Source organism: Fukomys damarensis, unplaced genomic scaffold (assembly GCF_012274545.1).
Source record: "Fukomys damarensis isolate Sample0158 unplaced genomic scaffold, DMR_v1.0_HiC HiC_scaffold_2, whole genome shotgun sequence".
Classification (NCBI taxonomy): Eukaryota; Metazoa; Chordata; class Mammalia; order Rodentia; family Bathyergidae; genus Fukomys; species Fukomys damarensis.
Window position 1 is genome coordinate 48430021 of NW_022900914.1, and position 12656 is coordinate 48442676.

Here is a 12656-nt window from a genome sequence, read left to right on the forward strand (position 1 = left end):
TAAAATTTGGAGACAGAATCTTGATAAGTTGTTAAATTGCCCAGGCTGGGCTTGAACTTACAATCCTCTTGCCTAAGCCTCCCAGAGTGCTGGAATTGTAGGTGTGCGCCTCCACATCGGATTCTGAGGTGCTTCTTGTGGAATCTGGCACAGCACCAGCCTCAGAAGGGTTTGGGGTTGGAGGAGAGGAAGATCTCTGTATTCAAGGAAAATTACTAGTCATAATCTGATCTCATCTTGGGGCTCATCACATCACAGGCTGCAGTGACAACAGTCAGGGTCATGCATCTGGCTCAGTCACTGACTTGCCTGACCTTCCTGGGCAAGTCATCTCACACCTCTCATGTGCATGGTTTTAAAAACAAATCAGGCCGGAGGTGGAGCAAGTCTGTCCCGGGCTCCTTCCTGTCCTACAATCTGCAGTGTAAAAAGGACTCAAGTCTCACTCCTTGGGTTGGGGCTTTCCCCTGCCACCTGCTGGACCCACAAATTAAGCACTAGATGCAGAAATGGTGGCCAGCACTACCCAAAAGCACATTCCATAGAAGGCCAACCGAGAAGCAGTAGATGGCCACCCACACTGTGAATCTAGGCCAGGGAGCCCCCTGAACAGTTCCCACCCACAGCCCACAGAAACACACCTCCTTCAAACTATAGTCCCTAACTGATCTGGAATCATCTAGCCTTGGCCGAGGTCCCTCTGTGTCTCTGGCTGAACATGAAGATGTGAAGCCCCAAACCCTTGGGACTGACTGGCTCCAGAGACAAAGCAGTATAAATATGTGACTTTGGACTTAGCTTAATTTCCCAACTTGGGGAATGAGGACAGAGTAGGGAGGGGGAAGCCCTCTGGGGGCTGGAGCAGTGCAGAAGTTTGCTGATTTCAGAACAGCCAGTGTCTCAGCTGAGCCGTCCTCTGAACTCTGAATCTGTGTAGAGAACAAGAGAGGGGCAGGGATGGGTCCCACCTGCTTCTAGGAGAGCAGGACACCCAGAGAAAGAGCCACTGCCCAGGCCCCGCCTCCCATCTGGCTCTCTGCTTCCCCAAACCTCCTCAGGCAGCAAAGACAGCCTATTTAAAACAACCTCCAGAAGGTAATTAAACACAGCCTCAAGGGGATCCTTCTGTAAGGCAAAGGATGCCTCCATCAAACAAACAAAAAGAACTTCTAATTTATCATTTGGGCCAATTGCATTATACTTCACCATTAATTTCATTGCCATGGTAACTCCCAGGTAATATGTACCAGTAGAAATCTGTGTGGGGTGAAGATACCCCAATTCTACAGACTCATGAAAGAAGAAAGACCCTGTACCTGCTTTGGCACTCTATCCCTTACCCACATGACTTGTCTTCAGCAAAAGGACAGACCCCAGAGTTGAACTAGTTTGAGTTCTAGATCTCCCACTTGCTGGCCATGCGATTTGGTACAACTTATTTAATCTTTCTGAGTCTCTGCTTCCTAATTTGTAATATGAGGATAATGAACATTTACTTTTGAGGTTATTGTCAAAATTAATAATTCATTTATTCAGTGAATAAATTCAGTGGCATCTCATTTTATGAACTTATTTTGTTTTACGATTTTAGAGGTTATGGCTGTGTTTGTGTTTGTATGAGGAAGGTGTCCTTGTCATGTTTGTTACCCAATGCAGAGTTTATAAACAAGAGCAAAATTTTGCCAAATGCTTTTGTGAAACAAAAGCACTCGTGAACCAAAGTATTACTCTATTTATTGAGCATCTACTATATCCCAAACATTGCTATCAGTGCTAAGGATACATCAATGGTTAAAAAAAAAGACAAAAAGCTCTGCTTGTATGGAATTTATAGGAAGGGGGGACAGAAAATAAACAATAAAAATAATAAGTAAATTCTCTCAAATGTTAGGACATACACTTCAGGAAATAAAGAAGAGGAGTGTGGGGTCAGAAGTTACAGCATTGAGATGGTCAGGGTGGGTCTCAGAGATGAAACTGGAGAAAACACTCAAAGGAAAGGGTAAGCCCTGCAGACATCAGATAGGAAACTGCTGTGGCAGACAGAGCAGCAGAGGTGAGCCTGTCAGGCATGTCTGAGGAACAATAGGGAGGCTAGTTAAGCGGAGGGGACAAGGTCAGAGGGGACTGAGGACTTTGCAGGCTGTGTTCAGGATTGCAGCTTTTACTCTGAGGGAAATGGGTGATGCGATAGAATTCCTACCAAACAGTAGCTCCATGTAAGGTGATTTTGCACCCAGGGGATATTTGCCAACATCTAGAGACAGCTGTGGTTGTCGTGCCTGGAGAGGGGGTGCTATGGGCATATGGTGAGTAGAAACAAGGGATGAAACTAAACAACCTACAGGACACAGGCCAGACCTGCAATAAAGAACTATTCAGCTTCAAATACCAACATTGCCAAGGCTGAGAAATCCTGGGGCAGAAGAACAAATAATGCAATGTATGTTTTCACACATCCTCTGACTGTGGCATTGGGAATGGATGTGGGGGCCAGGGAGAAGGGGGAGCCCACTGAGGAGCTACTGCAGTGACCCAGCAGAGAGGTGCACGTACAGCACCCAGTGCCCTTTGCACTGCAAGCATGTGGCTCTGCTAATGTAGTTCACTTGCCCACTTGTGTGATGGTAAGGGCCATGCTGGGCTGACCAGAGAAGAAACGTGCTAATCAGATCCCCAGTACTTGAGGCTCTAAGGAGGCCAGGGAGTCTGCCTTGCCTTCCCTTCAGCCAGATTTGACAAAACTATGAAACCCACAAAAGATCGAAGTGCAAGTAATTTTAAGCCTCTGGTATTTGCTCTGCTATTTCCAGCAGTGTCCAAACATGACTGATCCATTTCCTCTCTGCCGGAGGAGGAGACCTGCAGGATCTCTTACATCCCAGCTGCACTCTCTTCTTGGCAAGCTGCAGACAGACATCACCCTGCTCTCAAGCTCCAAGCTGCCAGTGCGCGGTACTCCGGGCAGAGCAGGCACTTCACAAAGGCTGTTTGGTTCCTGGGTGGAATGATGGCAGAGCCCCCACTTGGGAGCCTACAGAACTTCCCAGAGACCAGCTCACTGCACCCTGATTACTCTTGTAGCTTCAAGGGAGGTTTCTGTAACAGCCCTTCCTCTTCTCAGACCACCCACCCGGCACTGCTATCCCGCTGATGCTCCCACCATACTACTTGCATGCCACACCCTTGCTCAAGACTTGCTTTTAGTAGCTTCTTCTTGCCCCATTCGACACATCAAGTATCTCCACTTGGTTTACAAAGACTTTCACAATCTGGCCTGTGACTTCCCAACTTCCTCTCCAACTTGTTCTCATCTCATCTTGTGATTTCATCTCTCAGCCTCTGCCACTACCTCTATCTCTGGCCCTCTTTCTCCATATGTCTCTCCACTCCTTTCTGCTTCTTGGCTATTGTTGATGACTTACAAGGAATGTCGCTCCCGCTGAATCAGGCCCACTGTTAGTTCACCATTCCACCACATTCTTCGTATGTGACTTCTCTGAGCCTGTTTTCTTGCCTATAAAATGGGGTTGATATAGGTATCTCCTGTTGTGGTTTATTATCTATATGTCCCTTAAGAGCTTCATATACTCAAAGGTGGGGCTTTGGGAAGACAATGAACCATGGGGTACATAGCTGACTTGTTAGAGGCCAGACCTGGTTAAGGGATATGGGTTGCTTAGGGGTGTGAGCTGGAGGGTATATCTCCCTCCTCAGCTCCCTTCTTCTCTCTGCTTCCTGGCTGCCACAATGTGAGCAGGTTTTTTCTACCATGTTGTCATCGTCCCCACCACCATCACTAGGGACTGAACTCAGGACCTTGCGCCTGCGAGGCCAGCATGGCGCCACTGAGCTAAATCCCCAGCCTGCTGTTTCCTCTTCGAAATCAGCTGGTCATGAACTGAAACATGAGCCAAAATAAACCCTTCCTCCTATAAGTTGCAGGTGTCAAGTTTTTGTCCCAGCAACAAGGAAAGTGACTAAGACACCTACCAAATAGGCTTCTATGAAGATTGATTGAGATAAAATGCACAAAGTGCTAGTACCTAATGTGTTCCCTAGCACTTGCTAAGATGCAGTGAGTAGTGGTGGCTCACCATGATAGTGGCCTTATTTACTTAACTTCACCTATTTCCATCCATGTCAAACCACTCCAGCAAAGCCTCAGTATATATATATAAGTACAGAAATCAGAGTCAACAGGCAGAAACTTTGTTGGCTATGCCTATGAGTGCATTTTTGCTTAACTATTGCTTTGTTGCTTAACTGAGGGCTGACATCCTCATTAGGGTTCTTAGCATATCTAATTTCTACCTGCTAAGCCCAAAGAATAAACTATATTTATATTTATTTTATCCTTGGGACTCACTGTTCATTGCTGTAGCAACTTTTTAACAAGACAGTAATTTGTGGAGGAGATATCTTCTGCCTACAAACAAAAAACAAGGGTACAGGGCTAGGGATTTAGCACAGTGCCACCACACCTGCCTTGCAAATGCAAGGTTCTGTGTTTGATCCCTGGTATCAACTGGACACACTCAAGCATATCCACTGGTGAGACACTACAACTGGAGGGCAGTTTTGATAACAAACTGAGTAAGAAACACCACACACAAGTTACCTAGCACTGCCCAGAACAGCAGCTCACAGGCTCACAGACTGCAGGACCACCCATGGGATTCTGGCCCACACATCTTCAAAAGGACAATGGTGCACCATAGCACAGGTGCAGGCTGGGCCATTGTCCACTCTGAGACCGAGAACTGCCCTGGGTCACTTCACATAGCATATATGTGATCTTTGGTCAGAGGTAGCCTGGGCCAGGAATCAGAGCTTTCCTTAATTCTAGATCACTAACTCTAGACACATGTGATTTTTAATTGTGATATGTCAACTTGAATGGATTAAGAAACATCTAGTGGATTCATGGAACACAGATCTGGGTGTGTCTGTGGATGACTGACATGTAGGCCACAAACTGAGGAGGAAAGACCCAGGATGTGGATGGCACCAACCAATAGGCCTGGAGCCCAGATGGAATAAAAAGGGAAGGAAGGGGGATGGGGATTTAGCTCAGTGGTGCCAACTCCTGCCTCATAAGCACAAGGTCTTGAATTTGATCCTCAGTACCAAAATAAAAAAAAAGAGAGAAAGAAGGAATTCTTCCCTTTTCTTCTTTGGAGGAGCTCTGGTCTTCACTATTGCCTTTAGGTATTTGCCTCCAGTTCCTTAAGGCTTTCAGCACAGACTCTTCAGCCTTCCAGAACAGACACTTTGGCTTTTAGACACAGCATCACACTGAACTCTGCAGTAAACTGAGGCCTTCAACCTTTGACTGGATTCTCCATCTCTCTAGCATGTGAAAGGCCATTCTGCATTCTTCCACCCTTGATTCCACAGGTGGCAATTGCAAGCTGACTTAGTAAATCCTTTATAATAGATATAGATATAGATATAGATATAGATATAGATATATTCTGCTCCTCTAGTGAACCCTTAACTGATAGAGACTTTAGTACCAGAAGTGGTTCTAGAGAAATAGAGAAACAGAACTGTAAGGATGAATCACTCTTTTTGGTTTAGTGGTTCCTGGAGTTGGCCCTCTAATTTGATAAGTTCTAAAGTTGCCATAGTCTCTTTCTGATAGTGTAGAGAATAGTGAAAATCTGTGGTGTGAACTTTTTAAAGTCATACACAAGCTAGGCGTGGTATTACATGCCTGAAATCCCAGTACTCAGGAGGATCACTGTGATTTGAGGCTAGCCTTGGCTACACAGTGAGTTCAAGGCCAACCTGAACTACACAGCAAGAACCAAAAAAAATCATACGCAATATTGATTATCCTACTTCACCACTTGCGAGATGCAAGAAATTTAGTGAATCTATATACAATAGTTTAGAATATATTGAGAACAGTGGAAAAATATAACAATGCTGGTTCGTTGCTCTTAGAATCTCTGTAGTAAAGAAAAATCATGAATGCTGGACATGCATAAAAATTTAAAGTCAAGTATGAAGGCAATTTAATAAAGAAAAATAAGCTCAAAGATTCAAATTCCCAGCTCCAGACATACACAAAGAATCTAAAGTTTTTAAAATGTGTCTTAATGATGAGGAAAGTGACTAAGACTGATTTTGGTACCAGAAGTGGGGTTGATGCTAGAACTACACCTAACCATGTGGTTCAGACACCTTTGGAACTGGTTCATGGGAGGAGTTCGGAAATGTTTGGAGATATCAGCTAGAGAAACCCTAGACACATATAAGCCAGAACTGATGGGAGATTCTGGTTGGAGCTCAGAAGACCAGAATGTTGATATGCGGATAGAAATGTAGACTATAAAGATCAGGCTCAGGAAGTTTCAGTTAGGAACAAGGACTCCAATGGCAATTGGAATTAGGACCAGATAGATAGAAAGACAGACAGACAGACAGATATTAGACAGACAGATAGATAGATAGATAGATAGATAAAGATTTGTCTACAATTTGCTCATGTCTTGATGCTCTGCAGGAGATCAACATTAAGGACAAAAGACTAATGAATCTGGCTGGAGAAATTTTAAGGCAATTCAGTGTTGAGGCTGTGGCCTGGATACTGTTGGGGGCTTTTATCCAGGTTTATGCTCAAAATCAGGAGCAAAAAGCCCATTTTAAAAGTTTTCAATTTTTCCAGAAAAAACAAGTGCCTGCAAAGATGGAGCAGAAGAGAGCTTAATTACTGAAAAGATTATCATTAAAAAGAAGCCCAAGCTGGGCATGGTGGCGCACACCTGTAATCCCAGCACTCAGAAGGCTGAGGCAGGAGGATCGCTGTGAGTTTGAGACCAGCCTGGGCTACATAGTGAGTTCTAGGTCAGACTCAACTACATAGTGAGACTCTGTCTCAAAAAAAAAAAAAAAAAAAGAAGCCAAATGGGCCAGGGATTTAGCTCAGTGTTTCTGTCACCTGCTTCACAAGAGCAAGGACCAGAGTTCAATCCCTGGTACAAAAAAAAAGAACCAAGTACTTTAGTCAGGACAACAAGAAAAATCCTTATGGGCATGTGAGCAACCAGCAAGGTTGCACCCTTTGCAGGCTCAAAATTGCAAACGTGAAAGACTTTGCTCGGAAATGAGAGCCTCATGGCATTATGATATAGAACAATAGCGATCTAGGGAATTTATTCCCTGGAATTCAATTCATAGCATTCATTCATACAGGCACTCAGAGAGCTCTGCAGCCATGATACAAAGGAGCCTGGATGTTGCTCAAGCTAGTGGCAGACCTTGGGATCTTTCATGTGGTGCTGGTTTTACAGCATGTAGAATGTGAGTTGTAGAGTCAGGGAGGCTTCCACCCAGATTTCAGAAGAAGTCCTGGAAGACCAGGAAGTGTGCCCCTGAGAGCTTAGTGTGTGAAGCAGTGAGAGTGCAGCTTAAAGTATGGGGGAAAAAGCTGCAGAAGTCAAAACAGAATGTTTGAGGTAAGGCACAAGGAATGAGCACAGTCAGCCAAAGAGAAACCATAGGGACTACTACCACTGGCAATTTCATAGAGGAGTTTGGAGTTTACATCTCATGGCCACAACTTGCCCTGGTCTGGACACAGAGCTAAAGAATTTAATATTTGTCCTGCTGAGTTTTGGTTTTGCTTTGGTTCCATTCCTTCCTATCACCTTCTTCTTTCCTTTTGGAAAGTTTTTTTTTTTTCTTTTGTACCAGGGATCTACCTCAGGACCTTGCACTTTTGAGGCAGGCAGTGGAACCACTGAGCTAAATCCCCAGCTATTCCTTCCTTTTGGAATGAGAATGTTTACCCTATGCCATTATATGTCAGCAGTGTTTAACCTTTTTTTTTTTTTTTTTTTTTTGAGACAGGGTCTCACTATGCAGTTCAGCCTTGCTCACTGTGTAGTCCAGGCTGGCCTCAAATTTACAGTGATCCTCTTGCCTCAGCTTTCTGAGCGTTGCTGGGATTACAGGCATGCACCACAATGCCTGGCTCTTTAGTTTTATTTGTACAGGGGCCCACAGCTAAAATTTTGTCTTAAGCCTCAGAGAGGACTTTGGGCTTGAATTTTTCAGCAATGCTGAAACTGCTAGTACTATGGTAACTCTTAGATACTAATTAAATGCATTTTGCATAAAGAGATATGTAAGAGTCTTTTGTGGGCCAGGGGTAGAATGTTATGGTTTATAGCTAGATGCTGACCCTCCCTACCAAGCCTCATGTAAACTTAGGCAGGACTTTTGAAAAGTGACTGAATTATGGGGGTGTAATAGCTGGCTTGCTGTTAGGAGGTAGGATCAAGTTGAAAGAGCTGGGTAAATGTGGGTGTGACCCAGAAGAATGTATCTCCCTTCCTGACTCCTCCCTTGACTCTCTCTGCTTCTTCTTTGCCTCTTGGAAGCCATGAGCAGCTTCCCTTCTGCCAGGCACTTCCACCATGCCATTCTTTCATGGAGCCTGCAGACTAGGGAATGAAATCACCACAAACTATGCACCAAAATAAACCTTCCCCTTAAAGTTGTGGGTGATGGGCATTGTGTACTAATGATGAGAAAGTAACAAAAACAACATATTGCCACTATCCCCTCTGTTCCTGTGCCTGTAGAGGCCAGAGTCAAGAAGGTACTGTGAGAGCCATGCAGACCCAATCCCTCAACCTCTGCAGAGCCCCAGGAAGGGGGAAGAGGGAAGAGGAAAAATCTGCTTCCAGGGGGCCATGGTGGCAGGCTCACACCTCAGCACTGTGCTACCCACCCACCAGATGGACCTTGTAGGCATCACCATCAGAAGCCAGAATGGAGAAACGTAGGTAATGCCAAGCTGTCTCTGGGCCCCCTCCTTCCACTCTCTGAGGCACATGGACAGAAAACAAAGAGGCCTGGGAAATAGGACAGGCAGCTTTAAGCCACTGAAGGGAGCAAATAGGGGAAAGGTGGCCTTATTTACCAAACTCTGTAAGCTGAAAGAGGTCTCAAGAGGCCAATCTCAGCAAGAATAGGACAAAGGGGAGCTGAGGCTAGGAGCAAACAAGGCATCAGAAAGCTTCGGTGTGGTGTGGAGACCCATCCCTGACAGGCAGAAGAACATTCAAGGGTCTGAGGACTATTTCTGGCTACTGAGGTCAGGCCATGTAAGCCCTTCAAGGATTTCTGAAATGTGAGGGAAGAAAAGAGGGCTGGTGAGCAGGGGAATAGAGTAGGAGAGGCCCAGGCAAAGAAGCACAGGTGCTAGAAATTGAGAGCAAACTCTTGCAGAGGAGGTGAGTGAGGCAAATATGCTGGACAGGAGCATGGCAGAGTGAAAGAAGGGCAGATGCATGAGTGGACACAGTACCTTGAGCACTATTTCTGGCTACTGAGATCAGGCCATGCAAGCCTTACTGCCAGTGGCCAGAAAGAAGGACCACAGCATGGGAGTGAGACTGCAGCCTCCTTCCTATGATGCTGTCAATGCCCCAGCATGCAGTGTAAACACCTTAGCACAGGCCTGCAGGACCAGGCCCTGCCCCATGTCTCATTATTCCCTGGGGCCTCACAAAGGCATCTGAGCAAATACAGTGCCTAGTCATGCAACAGCCCTCTTCTCTTCCCTCACATCTCAGAAATCCTTGCCAAACCCTAGAATCTGGCTGATTACTGCCTGTGCTCCTCTTCGCTGTACTGTGTGTCTTCTCTGTCATTATCTGTTTCAGGGGATCCATGATGAAAAACCTCATCCAGCTTTTTCCTTGCTCTTTTTCCCAAGCCCTAACCCCACATCTGATCTGTAGTGAGAGGACAGAAGAGAAAAAGATAAGCTCTTAGTGTCAGCCTGGGATGTCTAGTATTTCACTAATAGTTCCAGAATAAAATAAAATCATCAAAGAAACAGAACAAAAATTTGTACCAGAACTAAGAGACAGGAGTCTTCAGATTGAAAGAGGTCACCAAGAATCTAAAGAATTTCAAAAGACCCACCATTGAAGAATTTTGGAAATAATTTTACAGATAAAGTGAAAATCATAAATATTTCCAAAAAGAAAGAAACAGACCATCCGTAAAGACTCACGAATTAAATGGATCAGACTTTAAAATTTTTATTTATTTATTTATATTTGTTTTTTTTTGAGATAGGGTCTTGCTATGTAGTTCAGACTAGACTTGAACTCACTATGTAGTCCATACTGGTCTTGAACTCACAGCAGCCCTCCTGCCTCAGCTTCCTAGGATTACATGATTATGTGTGCCACCACAGCTGGCCATATTTTTTTTTTAAACAAGAATATCTCACTATGTGCCCAGACTGGTCTTGAACTCCTGATTCAAGTGATCCTTCTGCCTCAGCTTCCAAAAACACTGGAATTATAAGTATAGACCATCACACCAGGCTAGTATCAGAGCTTTTAAAAGATATATTGCAGGGCAGGGATTTAGCTCAGTGGTTCCAGTGCCTGCCTTGCAAACACAAGGACCCAAGTTCAATCCCCAGTACAAACAAACAAACAAACAAACACCCAAAAAACTATTGGAAGCCAAAAGAAAATAAAGCAATGATTTTCAAAAGTTTAAAGAAAAATTATCGTCAACCTATAATTTTGTCCTCACCCAAACTGTCAATTAAAGCTGAGTGCAGAATTACAATTTTTCAGACATAAAAGAACCCAAATGTTCTTCCTATTTACCCTTTTCAGGAGCTATTGGAATAAATGTTTCACCAAAGCTATGGTATACATCAAGAAAAAGAAAGACCTGCAGGGAATTGTGGTGTGTGCCCATAATCCCAGCTCTCAGGAGGCTGAAGCAGAAGGATTGAGAGCTCAAGGCCAGCCAGGACTACATAGTAAGTTCAAAGCCAGCCTGAACTACATATCAAAACGCTCTCTCTCTCTGTCTCTTTGTCTCTCTCTCTCTCTCTCTCTCTCTCTCTCTCTCTCTCTCCTCTCACACACACACACACACACACACACACACACAAAACTAAAACTGGTGAGAAGTGGGCCCCCAAAAGAAAAATTTCAGGGGTGGGGGGGTGATAGAACAGAAAGATAAAACTCTTCAATTGAAATGAGGCACAGAAATTATTTAAGGCTGCTGGAGAATACAGAACAAGTTAGAGACAATGCAAAGGAAACTAATACTGATGGGAAAATGAGACAAGTATAAACTCCAGGTAAAACATAAAGTTGAAAAGGAGAAGAAAACATAATCATGATACAACCAACTTGGCTATGCAGTAAAAATTATTTATATAATTATAATAACATGAATACTAAATTATAAACCTTTAAACCATGATAACTATCACGGGAGGGGGGTGGAGTAGGCAGAGGAAGTGTATTTATAGGGGTGGATGAGAAAAGAGCTGAATCTTCAACTACCATAATAGGTACTGCAAAAGAACTAATTGAGAAATAGCAGTATAGTTAAGTATATAAGTTTGAAGTACAGATTTCTATCTGAGATACAGCTAAAAATAGTTGCTTCTAGGGAACAGGAATGGGAATTGGAGAAGGATGGGCTGCATACTATTTTCCCTCACAAGTGTTGTAGTCCTGTTAGGTTTTTTGATCTATGTACACACTTTATATATACTTTGAAAAATACATTAATTTTTCTAAGTTTTGGGATAAAGTTTATGGACAAAAAGAAAAACTTTGGAGTATTAACCATCCAACTGCAATCAAAGTTGTCCTTCCTTTCCCTCCACACCTGCCTACATCCATCCCCACCAGAGATACCTGTTCATTGGTGACCCCAGGGCGCAGGGTCCCGTGCTTGTAGTCCTCCAGCAGCTGCACAGCCTCTCTGAGGCGTCTCTGTAGAAGAGAGAAGGAAAACATTGTGAGCCACAGATCCAGGGCTTCTGAAAACCATTCCCCAGTGGGACTGCACATCAGTATTAATCAAAGCAACAACGTCTGCAGAGTGCAAGGCCTCAGCCCTCACTCAGTTCATGGGATACACAAAAAACAATAGAAAGGTTACCACCAATGGAATAATGCTAGTCAGTTTAAAAACTAAGTAGAGGGCTCAGGGTATGGCTCAGTGGTAGAGCACTCACCTAGCCTCTGAGAAGCCCTGGGTTGCAGCCCTAGCACTATGTAGATACATTAAAAATAAATAAATAAAAGTGAAGTAGGCTACACATGATTCCATAGCCATATCTTCAAGATATTTTGAGAAAAAATTGTCAACTAGTATGGTGCCATTTGTTCTACCAAATGAACAAAATGCACTCACACATATAAAACAGATTTTCTATGAGAATATTTATATGTGTAGATATATGAAAAAGACAGGAGGAAACCCACCAAACTGGTGACAGGGTCAAGGGAGGAGGAAAGAGCCCAGACTTTCAGAAGGAAATTTAATCTTAATTACAATATTCAAAGCTTTAAAAGAAAGCTTTTATGAGAATATATTTATGCAATATTTTTATAATTTTTTTCAACATTTTAAAACACTGACAGAGATTTACTTATTAAAGGATAAATGGCAAGGCTGGGATTTTGTTTTGTTTTTGTTTTTGGTGCCGAGGATCAAACTCTGGCCCTTGCGCTTTGGAGGCAGGAGGCGGAACCACTGAGCTAAATCCCTGGCCCTAGGCTGGGAATATAATTTAGCGGTTCCGCCACCTGCGTCGAAAGTGCCCGAGTTCAATCCCCGAACCAAAAAAAAAAAAAAAA

General features: G+C 43.8%; 1 protein-coding gene across 6 annotated transcripts in view; it reads right to left on the reverse strand.

Annotated features, from left to right (window-relative positions):
- The window catches only part of Sfxn5 (sideroflexin 5), a 111781-nt gene that overhangs the window by 73158 nt on the left and 25967 nt on the right, over positions 1 to 12656 (reverse strand). For all 6 annotated transcript variants that reach the window (XM_033764769.1, XM_033764768.1, XM_010609605.3 and 3 more), the window contains exon 3: positions 11709 to 11786. In XM_033764769.1, the coding sequence (XP_033620660.1) occupies positions 11709 to 11786 (78 nt within the window). The remainder of the gene's footprint in view (positions 1 to 11708; positions 11787 to 12656) is intronic.